Source organism: Falco biarmicus, chromosome 13 (genome assembly GCF_023638135.1).
Source record: "Falco biarmicus isolate bFalBia1 chromosome 13, bFalBia1.pri, whole genome shotgun sequence".
NCBI lineage: Eukaryota > Metazoa > Chordata > Aves > Falconiformes > Falconidae > Falco > Falco biarmicus.
The window spans coordinates 19,888,177-19,899,732 of NC_079300.1; the positions used below are offsets into that span (position 1 = coordinate 19,888,177).

The 11,556-nt window shown below is 38.4% G+C and overlaps 1 protein-coding gene across 11 annotated transcripts in view; it reads left to right on the plus strand.

Moving 5' to 3' along the window:
- DOCK10 (dedicator of cytokinesis 10) overlaps window positions 1-11,556 on the plus strand; it is a 162,657-nt gene that overhangs the window by 83,813 nt on the left and 67,288 nt on the right. For all 11 annotated transcript variants that reach the window (XM_056357890.1, XM_056357891.1, XM_056357894.1 and 8 more), the window contains 7 exons: window positions 111-183; window positions 503-637; window positions 886-1,020; window positions 5,785-5,968; window positions 7,594-7,679; window positions 9,817-9,900; window positions 11,009-11,164. In XM_056357890.1, coding sequence (XP_056213865.1) covers window positions 111-183; window positions 503-637; window positions 886-1,020; window positions 5,785-5,968; window positions 7,594-7,679; window positions 9,817-9,900; window positions 11,009-11,164 — 853 coding nt within the window. The remainder of the gene's footprint in view (window positions 1-110; window positions 184-502; window positions 638-885; window positions 1,021-5,784; window positions 5,969-7,593; window positions 7,680-9,816; window positions 9,901-11,008; window positions 11,165-11,556) is intronic.

The following is an 11,556-nucleotide window of genomic DNA, read 5'->3' on the forward strand; positions in this document are numbered from 1 at the left end:
CAATAGGTGTATTGAAGATGCTGTGGGGGCTTGGAATGGTTGCCTCCCTGAAATAGCAAGTACGCTTATTTTTTTAAAAAAAATATATTACATTTTTCCTCCTCTCCCAGAAATGAATGTAGACCAGAGAAACTGCCATCACATTCCTTTGAAATTGATCATGAAGATGCGGATAAGGATGAAGTATGTATGCTCTTTTTTGGTGTTGTTTTTTTTTCCCTGTGGAAGAGTTATTTATTGCTTTAATATCAAATAAAGAATAATAATGGAGGCTCATTATCTCCTGTAAAATATTTCATATTTTAAATAACTCTGAAGTTAGTGGAACAGCTTTGTGTCTTATGTCATCATGTGCACAGCAGGCATATTAATAATGTCTTATTTTAAAAGGAATGAAAGGATGATTATTTGTTGTCAAACAGATATTCACACATTACAGTTTTCTTTTGTCTTAGAATTCAAAAAGCAAGCCCATGCAATATTAATCATTTCTTTCACACAGGATACAACATCCCACTCATCTTCAAAAGGTGGTGGTGGTGGCGGAGGAGGAGGATTAGCAGCAGGAGTTTACAAGTCTGGATGGCTTTATAAAGGAAATTTCAACAGCACTGTAAACAATAGCATTACTGTTCGGGTAAGGAGACAGCATTATTCTTTCTTTATTCCATTGGGATTTATATCCCCCACAGAGGCACACTTCTTTGCTATTGTCATTTACCTGTTTATATCTCAGGTTTGATTATGTTACTTTATCCGCAAAATAGTGCGATTGAAGTGCAGTTAGGAGTTGCCTTTTATTTAAACCCTGTGAATAAAGTATCAGTGAAAATAATTTGCAATACAATTGTCTTTTTTTTTTTTTTTCCCCACCTCCCACTTCAGTCATTCAAAAAGCGCTACTTCCAGTTGACACAATTGTCGGATAACTCATATATTATGAATTTTTATAAAGATGAAAAAATATCCAAGGAGCCAAAGGGATGTATTTTCTTGGATTCTTGTACAGGAGTTGTACAGGTAAGTTTCAGTTTATTTCATTTTATTGTTTGGGTGTCAGATAAATTTAAAAAGACAAGTAGAAGAACACATACATTAATGGAATAGCAGTCTCATTACCATTTTCAAGAAATGAAAACACCATTAGTTTTGCTCCTTAAATTGGTGCAAATGCTCAGACTGACAGGTTACAAAATCTGCAGTTGAATTATGGTGGCAGACCATGCACATGCTCTCTGCCCACGGCCCACGTGAGAAAAAATGCCATGAAATGTTTCTTTTCACTGAAATTACTTTCTTAGCTGCTAGATTTAACCCACAACAACCAAGCATGCTCTTAGTAAGCCTGAGGTAAAAGAGACTCGGGTTACAAAGCATCGACTGTTGGGCAAGTAGTAAATGAATCCTGTATCCTGAGCCTCCTTGAAGATCATCACTTTTGGAGGTGATAGAGAGTCTTAATGGCAGCAGGTAGGACAGAGCCTTATTGTTTGTTGTGGCTTGGAAAAATAAATAGCCAGAAATGTCTGACATTTTTTGTTGTTCCTCCTAAGACTTGTCCTTAGCTTTTATCCCCCCTCTTGCTCTGCCTTTCCTCTAATTCTATTAATGTATTTCTTTTTTCTTCTTTTTCTTTTTTCTTTTCTTTTTTCCATTCTAAACCAGATGTTATCTTGAACAGTATGTTACTATGGTTGATCTAGCCCTGTGAGTAACTAAATAAGGAAAGTTGTTTTTTTTTTTAAAGCTATACTTTATTCTTCACTAATTAATCAGTAAAGATTGGTAACAGTACTAGTGCAGATTTATTTGAGGGCTGTTTTGAAAGAAACCTTTCAGGTAATGCAAAGGCAGAGGGAAGACCAGTGATAAACACTAGCTTTGTTGGTTCAGAAATCTCTCCTTCACCCCTAAACCCCTTTGGCATAAGAAAAATAATCAGTGAGTAATTCACTCTGGGAAAAAATATTTGCTGACAGCCCCCTGCAGAACCTCATTCTGCACCCAGGAAAGTACCCAGCTCGGTAGGGAATGACTGTTTCCCCAGTGTTGTTCAAATGGGTGTTTCTTTTTTCAAACAGGGGTAGGACCGGATGGAGTTAAATATGTAGGAGGACAAAGTTGTTTGCTGGTGTCAGTCCATTGGCTTGAAAGACCCTAACAGTTAGCTTGGATGTGTAGCAGAAGCTGTAGAGGAGATTCTTACGTAGAAATCCTGTTTAGAAATTACTGTTTGCTCCTGCATGCTGGCAGCATGTGCTTTCTTTAAAGATGGGTCTCAGCCAGAGCTTTAGTTAAGCCCTGAATGTCCCTGTAGTGTGGTTTTAGGTACAGATTTAATGCTATCCCAGAGGGTGTCTCTTCTGCTGTGTTGTTTCTGCTGTCATGGGGTGTCATCAGAAACATCTTGACCGTAAGATTTCTGGCCTTTTTGACTAATCTTTGACAAAAAAAGCTCAAGAAACCATTGAAATCCTCATACTGAATTTTGACAGCTGCCTTCTAAATCTTACAGCGTTCCTGCAAGTTGTCCCAAACAGTTTGAACTGTATCTTCTCGTCTTGCCTACCCCTAGACACTAGTTTTCATGATTGATCTTTGATTGACATTTAGAATGGGATGCAGAAACTTATGAGCTATCTTTGCTAGTGAGTCTTAGCCAAGGGGCTAACAGGGCAAGTATCATAAGCCATCAAAGTCTGTGGTGAACTTGGAATCAGAGGGCTGAAAAAGAAAACCTGGCTTAGAGTTGCCATAAAAGAGATAGTTTTACTCAACTTTTTTTCCACATTCTATAGTCTAAGATTAAAACTGTGATGGGAAAGTTCTGATTTAATGAGGTTTAGTACCGTTATATGTCATTTAACTCTTTGTGAATAACTTCGCTGTCCTGTTTGATTAGAGGTTGGATGTCTTAATTGTAGTAAAACTTCCTGGAAAAATCATCTCCAGATAAAATACAAAATACTTCCAAACCAATTCTGTTATTTTGGAAGAATGACCTGGCAGGCATTAGACTTAGCCTGATGTTTCATTTATAGCTCATCCATAGTTTCGGTTTGAATCTTGTATTATTTCCTTCTGGAAGAAATTTGAAACTTGAAATTAAGTGTCGAAGATTGCAAGTCAACCTCAAGGTCCACATACCATATGGAAGGACTTAAAGAGAAGCAAACTGAGAAATGGTATTTTTTTTATTATTTTTTTTCCCCCTGTTAACTGATCGGGAAGAAAATAGTTGGCTTTAGATTTGAAACAAAGACTTTGCTGTAGATCTCATCTGCTTGCCAGAAGTCTGAAGTGCAGATGGAAAAGTGGATATTGAAGTTTTCCTGCCCTAATGTTCTTAAGACTCAGCATGCGAGATGTATTGCTCTATTAGATAATGTCTGATAGTGTTACAGTACCTGATTTAAAGATCTTGGCCAAGTCTGTGAGGGGAAGTACATAATATAGACAAGGAATGCATTACTCTTTGTGCTCTCTGAAGATAAATTAGTCTGTAGTATTTTTCTTTATAGATTGTATATAAATCCGTATACATAATCCACTTGCACAAATAATCCATCTTTAAAAGTTCTGAATGGCCACTACTTAAGATTCTTGGCATAGTTTTGTTCAAATTCTAGCTCTTGGTCAAGCCCTCATGTTGTATCAGGAAAAACAGGTTTCAGTGAAACTTCAGTCCTTGTTTTAGGTTAATTTGAATGTATGCAGTGATTGGAGGATTAGGGTGATAATGGGGATCAAGAAAAATCTTGAACACCCAAAAAACAATTGCTACAAAACCCAACCCTATTCTTAGCCTGTGTTGGGTGAACTAAAATTTATATTCCTGAATGAATATTCACTTCAATAAAGTACTTGAGAGGCAAACTGTTTCCTACCGAGAGAATTTCCAGTAGCAGAACTAAAAAACAATATATACACACACACAATCCCACGTCACTTTGAAAAGCCAAGATTTGACTGACTCTGTTGACCCAAGTAGCTGCAGAAGAAGTTGTTCAGTCCTAACTGATTCCTGAGCTGGGTCATGGCATGTAATATAAGGACTGGAGCAAGTGATTAACAACAGATTGAGTAGGAAACTTCTAAATCATCTCTGCTGCTGGGAAAAAAAATGTTAATGGAACTTTATCCTCAGTGTCTTGGGTTCTCTGTCTCCTCCTCTGCTAATCAGTATCAGATTTTGCCTCTGTTCTTCAATAAAAATATCACTCTCATCTGGCTCAGAAGCTATTCTTAGTAACTTGTTAACTATTTCTCAGTACAGTCCTATATTATGCTGTAGAACTAAAGGTTACCATTGTCGTGTTACTTGTAACTGTTAATGAAGAAAAATAAAAGAGTGGAATCGCTGGTTATGGGATGTACGAATTGTTTTTCATTTCTCAGAATCACTCCAAGGTTAGATGCGTCAACAAAGTGATGGCAGTTTTCTGGAATACTGAAAACAAAATGGTGGTGCTGATGTCCACAGTGGTTGTAAGAGTTTGGTGAAGTAATGGGGGATAGGATGCATCAGTGTTCTTTCAGATTTAAGCAAGGAAGAAAAAGAATTGATGCAACTGCTTCTGTAAGACTAAGATAAAAGCCTCGCTAATTTGATAAATTTGAGGAATGAAGCATATTCTGTTAGATCACGTCACTTAGTTTAATTTTATTGAGCTGTTTCAGTAACTAAGCACCTGTTAATTCTTATGAGAGAAATTGATGGATTAACCATCTACTGCAGGTAAAATCTGCTGATACAGACCAGACCTCAGAACTCAACCTGCTGCCAGTATACTGGGTGCTGGCTCTTATTCTGTGCTTGGAAGGGACAGCATTGTAATGACTGAACAGCACTCACCTCACCTTTTGCCTCCTGCAAAGTATTGTTGAAATCACCTTAATCATTTTTAAAATCCTTCTAAGACAAAGGCAACAGTGGGAAGTACCCGTTGTAATTTTTCGCATGGAGGAGTCTGTCCTATTGCAATCTTAGGGAGAGATTTACCACTTAATCTCTATTCCAAGCTTATACTCTTATCATCCAGAAGCTCTTTCAGAAAAATATAAAAATAAAATTATGTGGAAATGTTCTCATCCTAACCACAGTGTTTTGAACTTCGTTAGATGCTCAGAGATTGTTACTTTTATGTAGCCTGTTAGCAGTATCTGTAAATATTTTTAAACAGAAGATGTTATAAATCGTTCACAATTAGCTTTGACCTATTCAGGTCCAACCTCAGCAGTCAGGGCTGGAATAGTCTTTGACCATGTGCTGACTTTGCTTTTTTTCTGGTTTGAATTTGGTGAATTCAGTCCTGTTCCCACTGGGCAAATATGCGTATGATTTGGCACTACTTAGTGTCCCTTTGAGTGGCTGGTGTGGTAGTAAGGTGCAGGAGACCTGAGCTTTAGGGGTATTCTCTCCAGACCGCTACTACTCGTGTAGCAACACTGTGCTTTGCCACCAGAGGTCTTTCATTATTCCACTTGGGAGGTATTCCCTACTGCAGTTTGAAGTGTTATTGTCCGTAGTCTTAGATTTCTGTGGCTAAATAGAAGATGTATATTTGGCCATAGAAGATTTAGAATGTACAAAAAGCCAACAATAAACTGACATGAATTTGCATTAATATCACACTACTTGGATTTTCTTTAAAGCCGCTGAATTTTGCCTGAGTGTTATTTTTAAGGAGTGGCTGTATACAAGTCTGTGTTATGAATGCCTTTTTCAGTACCTTTTTATAGTTCATTCGAGTATTTATTTTTCTTTTCCTTTTGTTCCAACAGAATAACAGGCTTAGGAAACATGCCTTTGAGTTGAAAATGAACGACCTCACATACTTTGTGCTGGCAGCTGAAAATGAGCAGGATATGGATGACTGGATTTTCACTCTCAACAAAATCCTGCAAATAAATCCAGAGGGAACTGTTCAGGAGAGGAAAAGTGCAGATCTCACTGATCTGAAACTTGGTAAGAGTGAATAGTCTCTTGCATTTTTTTTTTTTTAATCAAAGCAAAAAATTGAACCTTCAGATACCACTGTTGAATCATTTTAACTGCCTGAGTCTGTAATGGATTCTGCACCTATTGATTTCTGACGAAGCAGCACCAGTCTTTTGGCAATCCCTGAACAATGTCAGCTAACTCCCCACAGATCATTTTCAAAAGGCTGTGGGGGAGGTAAAGCTGCTCCCCACAAAGTCAGCAGGAGCAACGTGGCTCTGCTTTGCATATGCAGCTCTTTTTCAAATATAGTCCTGCCAGTGATCTTGCTAGTACTTTGTGTTTTACTGTCTTGGGAGCCTGAAGGTTTTAAAGAGTTGTGTGCTGGAAAGAGGTTAGATCAGTTCTTTTTTCAGCATTTTTTTTTTTCTTTAACAATCTGGAGCTAGTAATTAAACAAACAAACAAAAAAAAAAATCCCAGCTGTGGTGTGTCGCTCTTTCCCTGGAAGCTTATTGACTTTTCATTTCTTGCTTTTGTGAGTTTGCGTATTAATATGCTTTCACTGTGGAGGAAAAGAATTGGATGCTCTGTAATACTGCACTCTTCATGTGGCAGTAACTCATTCCTCCACATAATAAATACATGTTCAGTCTGGATGAACCCCAGCTGAAATTCTAAGACTGAAAACACTTAAAACCTTCATACAGATTTCAACGGCTTGTGCTTTTAGCTGAATCACAGCTTTGAATCCACATATATCTGAATCTTGGGGAAGTTCAATGCTAATTGAAGGCTTTAGCCTGATGTTTATAATAAATTCTGATTTTTGGAGGGACAGAATACTCTTCATATAGCCAAGGATGTTTTTTATAATTTGGAGGCGCAAGAGACTTGCACTTCAGAATCAGAGAAGTGCTTTGGAAGATAACATCCATAAGGGATATTAATGAAACAGGAAGAAATAGGTGCATGAAAGGTCAAAGACATAAGGCTAAAAAACCTGATAACAAGTAACAGGAATGTGCTATGGAGTTAACTTGTCAAAAGATATGATACTTTCTTAGCGGAAGAGCCCTAAATGGCTGTAATTACTTATTTCATGCTGGGATGAATTACCTAGTGAAAGCAGAATGGTCCCTGGTGAGCGAAGTAAAGCAAAGAGATTGCTGTATAGTGCTGTTCTCTGGATCCATAGATTTGCAGCTCATGGAGTCCAGACTGCATCCCTCCCCTCCCCAAAGAGCAGGTAAGGTCCTGCCTGCCTCACTGAAGACTCCCTTTACTGGGACTCCAAAATCTTTTGGCTGAGATAAACTCTCAGTGTTGCCTCACAAGGGACTGGCAGTGCAAAGGAAGGTGTCTTTGGTGTGGGCATGAATATTTGTCATGGATGGATGTATTGGATGTTTTACTGAGTAGAGTCAGGCCTCTTGTTTGAAACCTTAAATATAGGCTAAATGCTAGTAAGCACAAGCGGAAAATGAGGTTGAGGAGGACAGAGCTTTACATCAGTATCTTTTCCATTTTTTAGCCTGTTGATACTAAAGGGAATAAAAGGAAATAACGTGGGGATAGATATTCTTTTTTAACCCAATGGTAACAGCAAGTATAATAAAAACACTTGCTTTTTTTTTTTTCTTACTTTCAAGACCCTGCAGAAGTTTTGGTGAATTATGATTGCTCTCAAGAAGAGACTGATTCTTCAGAAAACGCCTTGCACCCAGACTTCGCAAAAGTAATGGATGTTATATTTATCTTTACAAGTTTAATGGAAAGCGCCACTAGGTGAAAATTGTGTGCCAACAAATGATCATTATTTTGTGAAAGGTTTGAAAACGTAGCACAGCCCATCGTGATTTTTAGAGCCATGACAAATGACAGGCATAATTTTGTTTCTAAACAGCTGATGACTTTGTTTAAATGAGAAAAGCTCCACTGGATGTAAACAAAGTAGGTGCTCCCTAGAGTGGTTTGATTTAGAACTGTGAAGTCAGTAAAGGTCTGGTCCCTGCAGATATCTGTGAAATATTTACTCTTTTTAACTGCATTTCAGAAGAGTTTGGCCCTTGGAGAGCCAAGATTTCCTGTGTGATTCACAAGGAAACGAGCTGTGAACGGCTCATCGCCTTATGTAATTTCATTGAAAGATGCCTGTAGTATCGAGGGAGGCATTTTGTCCTTTGGATCTCCTAAAATGCCTCTTATGGATGAGATAATTGTAGACAGTGCTAAGAAGCTTTTTGATGAAAAGCTAGATTGGAAATATTTCACTGCTTTTTCTTGAATGTATGATGTGTTTGTAATCTTCTGTCAGTGAGCTGCTGTACGTACTATCTATCTACACAGCCAAATGCTGTTTGAGGATGCTACTCCCACAGATTTGAACTGAAAGCTGTATATGCAAATGAGAACAGAATTGAGCCTATATTTTACTGTAGGTTGCATTCATACACATGAAGTAGTCACCTAGAATTAAAAAAAAAGAAAACCAAAACAAAACAACAAAAAAGACCAACCAACCAGATAACGTGTAACTGAGTTTATGTAATGAGGACAAGAGTGGTAAGTGATCATCTTGTCTGTGGATAGATACTTTCTAATGATTTAGTTAATGCAGATATCTCAGAGACCACTGGTGGCCTGCAAGGCTAAACTAGATGGTTTGCGTGTTGTGTCTTGTATTGCCCTTTATACGGTTAATTCCTTTTCCACCCCCCTTGCTCTATAGGGCTCGCTGCAGCAGTGATCTGTGGCCTGTCCCTAGTCCATGACAGGTCCAGATCCCATCTCTACCTAAATCAGTACACCAGTCCATCAGGACCTGCTTCTGCAAGTCAGCCCATGCGTGGAGCATGTTAGGAAACGGACATCGGGCTCTTAGGCTTGTGATGCTGCTTCTGCACGTTCCTTAACATGTGTCAGCAGTGGCATGCTGTTGTGAAAAACAAAAAAGATTGAATGTGGCCTGAACAAGAGCATAGCCTGTACTGTGTCAGCTAAGGTTTGTACTCAGTCTTAGGCAACCAGGAATGTTGTGGACTCCATTAATAGTTCAGAGATTGAAAAATAAAGGAAAGCTGAGAGAAAAACAAAGTACAAAGAAAGATAAACATCTTTAGACTGAGAAAAAAGTTTCAAAGGTATGAGGGATCTGTAAGGGGATGGGAATGTGTAGAGCATACTTCACATGTCAGATGAATGGGCTTAAATAGTGTGGGGGGGAAATTATTGAAGTTAGATGTAAGGATAAACTTTGAAAAGGCAGGGTAGGAAAGCATCAGGTGGCTTCCGGAGGTTGTTGAGTTGGTTTTATCAAAGAGCTTATTATTAACTTAGGCTTGTGTCCATCAGAAATAAAATGGATGTGATGGATCCTGCCTTGTGGCAGAAGATGGATGGGGTGAGGACTCCCAGCCTCACTGTTGGCTGACATGCTGCACCTGGGCGTCTGCCCACCTGTAGGGCCAAGCTGCCCTTTCCTGCTGCCCTTTCTGCCCTTCCCCTGACACAAGGGGGTTTCTGTAGGGCTGTTTGTTGGGTTTTTCCCCTCGACTTGGGAATCCCTAAAGTGGTTTTAGTGCAGTGATCCACCATTCTGACATCTTACACAATGATGATTCTTAAGCAATTCAACGTCATGTATGTTACTAAATTGACCTGGTTTTGGGTTCCTTACAAGTATATCATGGCCTGAAAGTCCCTGCTGCACAAGCATATAACCTTCAAAGAGTGCTTGAAGGTGCTTTGGGATAAGTACTGCAGAAATGAGAAGTGTTGTTACAAGCGAAACATTGATCATTCGTTTAGAAGTCTGACAACTCTATGGATTTCTGTTCTCGTGCAGAAAACTAATTTATTATCTGTCACCACAGTACATCACAGAAACAGAAGAAACAGTGAAAGCCTCTCGAAATACGGAGCGACTGAATCTTTTCTCTTTGGATCCTGATATAGCAGTAAGTCAGTTTATATTTTTTTTCAAGTTCTCAGAAGTTTTAAAAGACGGGTGGTCTGAGTTAACCGGGTTAGATAAGCTACCAGAGCTGGAGTTCAGTAAGCAACAGGGTATACCTAAGACTTCAGCTTTTGAAGGGGTAGGGAAGCTATCCCTAGTCTGTAGAGATTTCTGTACAGAGTCTACTCATATGTGCTCACAGAATGATTGAGGATGGAAGTGACCTCTGGAGGTCATCTTGGTCCAGTCTAGCTAAGCTTTGAATCATTAAAGCAAACTGAAAATACTACAGGAGCAGAATGTTCTCTTGGACTAGGAGCATTACAAGAACAGTCTTTTTATTGTTATTCATTACACTGAATTTGACTACAAAAAAAGTGGAGATGAAAAACAGTGGGAAGGTAGAGCTGGTGGTACAAAAGGCTGTCTGTGTGGGAAAAAAAAAATAGCTTGACATGCAGGAAGTGCAGGTTGCTTTTCTTTCTATCTTCAGCTTGCTTATCATTTAGTGTCAGAGTTCATGATTCAAAAAAATGTAATTCCTTGCACTGAATGTACATTTGTTGGTGATTTAACTGGAAACTTTATTTTAGTTTAAAAAAAGACTTAAGTAAAATCTGTATCAGTATATATTCAAATTTGAACCTGTTGTCAGTCAAATATAGTGCCATTAGTAAAAATATTAAATAAATTGAAATAGCAGTGTGGTGTATAAGTAAGAGGCAAGAAGGGGGAAACCTCTGAAATCTAATCCTAAAATGTGATATTACAGTCTGAAAATATGAGGCTGTTTAATCTATATAAGGAAACAAAAAGCTAAAGTTTCAGACTCGGTAAGTAAACAAAAAAAGAATTGTGGGAAACCTAACTTGGATCCTGGATTCTGCCTCTGACAATTATATATGTCCTCAGGCAATCTTTTTGCTTTGCATCCTAATCTGTAAATTAGGAATAACACTCATTTCCTGTGGTAACGTGAAGATAACAGCAGTGACCAACTTTTTGAGGTTTTCAGGTGCTTCAGTGATTGCCAAGACATTTAGAAAGCTTACTTAGTTTTGGAATGCCATGCTTTTCCCATGTATAACGAATTGCCCAACTTATTTCAGTCCTTGAATCCTCAGAAAAAGGAGTTTCCAGGGGCAAACTCAGTGATCAAGCCATTTGAAGAAAAGCCTGCAAAGAGGATCCTGATAACTTGCAAATCCCTCAGTTTGAATCTCCAGGCCTGTGTTACTGAAAATGAAAATGATCCTGCAACCAATGTAAGCTTTACTTATTTTCCTGCGATTTTTCTCCTTCTTTCTTTTTTTTTCCCCCTTGGGAAAAAGAAGAAAAGCTGTTTCATGTACACATACTACGTTCACTCCTTTTCCTCTGCCCATCCCTTTGGATTCGATAATGAAACTGATAACTTTTCAATAAACATTTTGTAGCTGATTTCAATTGCAGACTTCTAGCTACAGTTCAATGAGGAATTAAAAATGTTAAAATCCTTGAGGATTCTTAACAATTGCTATAAGAAGAAAAAGTTTAAACTGCCCAGACATATGTAGGGAGGCAACTGAATATCAGTTGCTGGTGAACTGGTTTTTTGTTTGTCAAAAAACCGCCACAAACCAAGCAGATTAAATTACGGGAGAGAAGGCAAAATAGA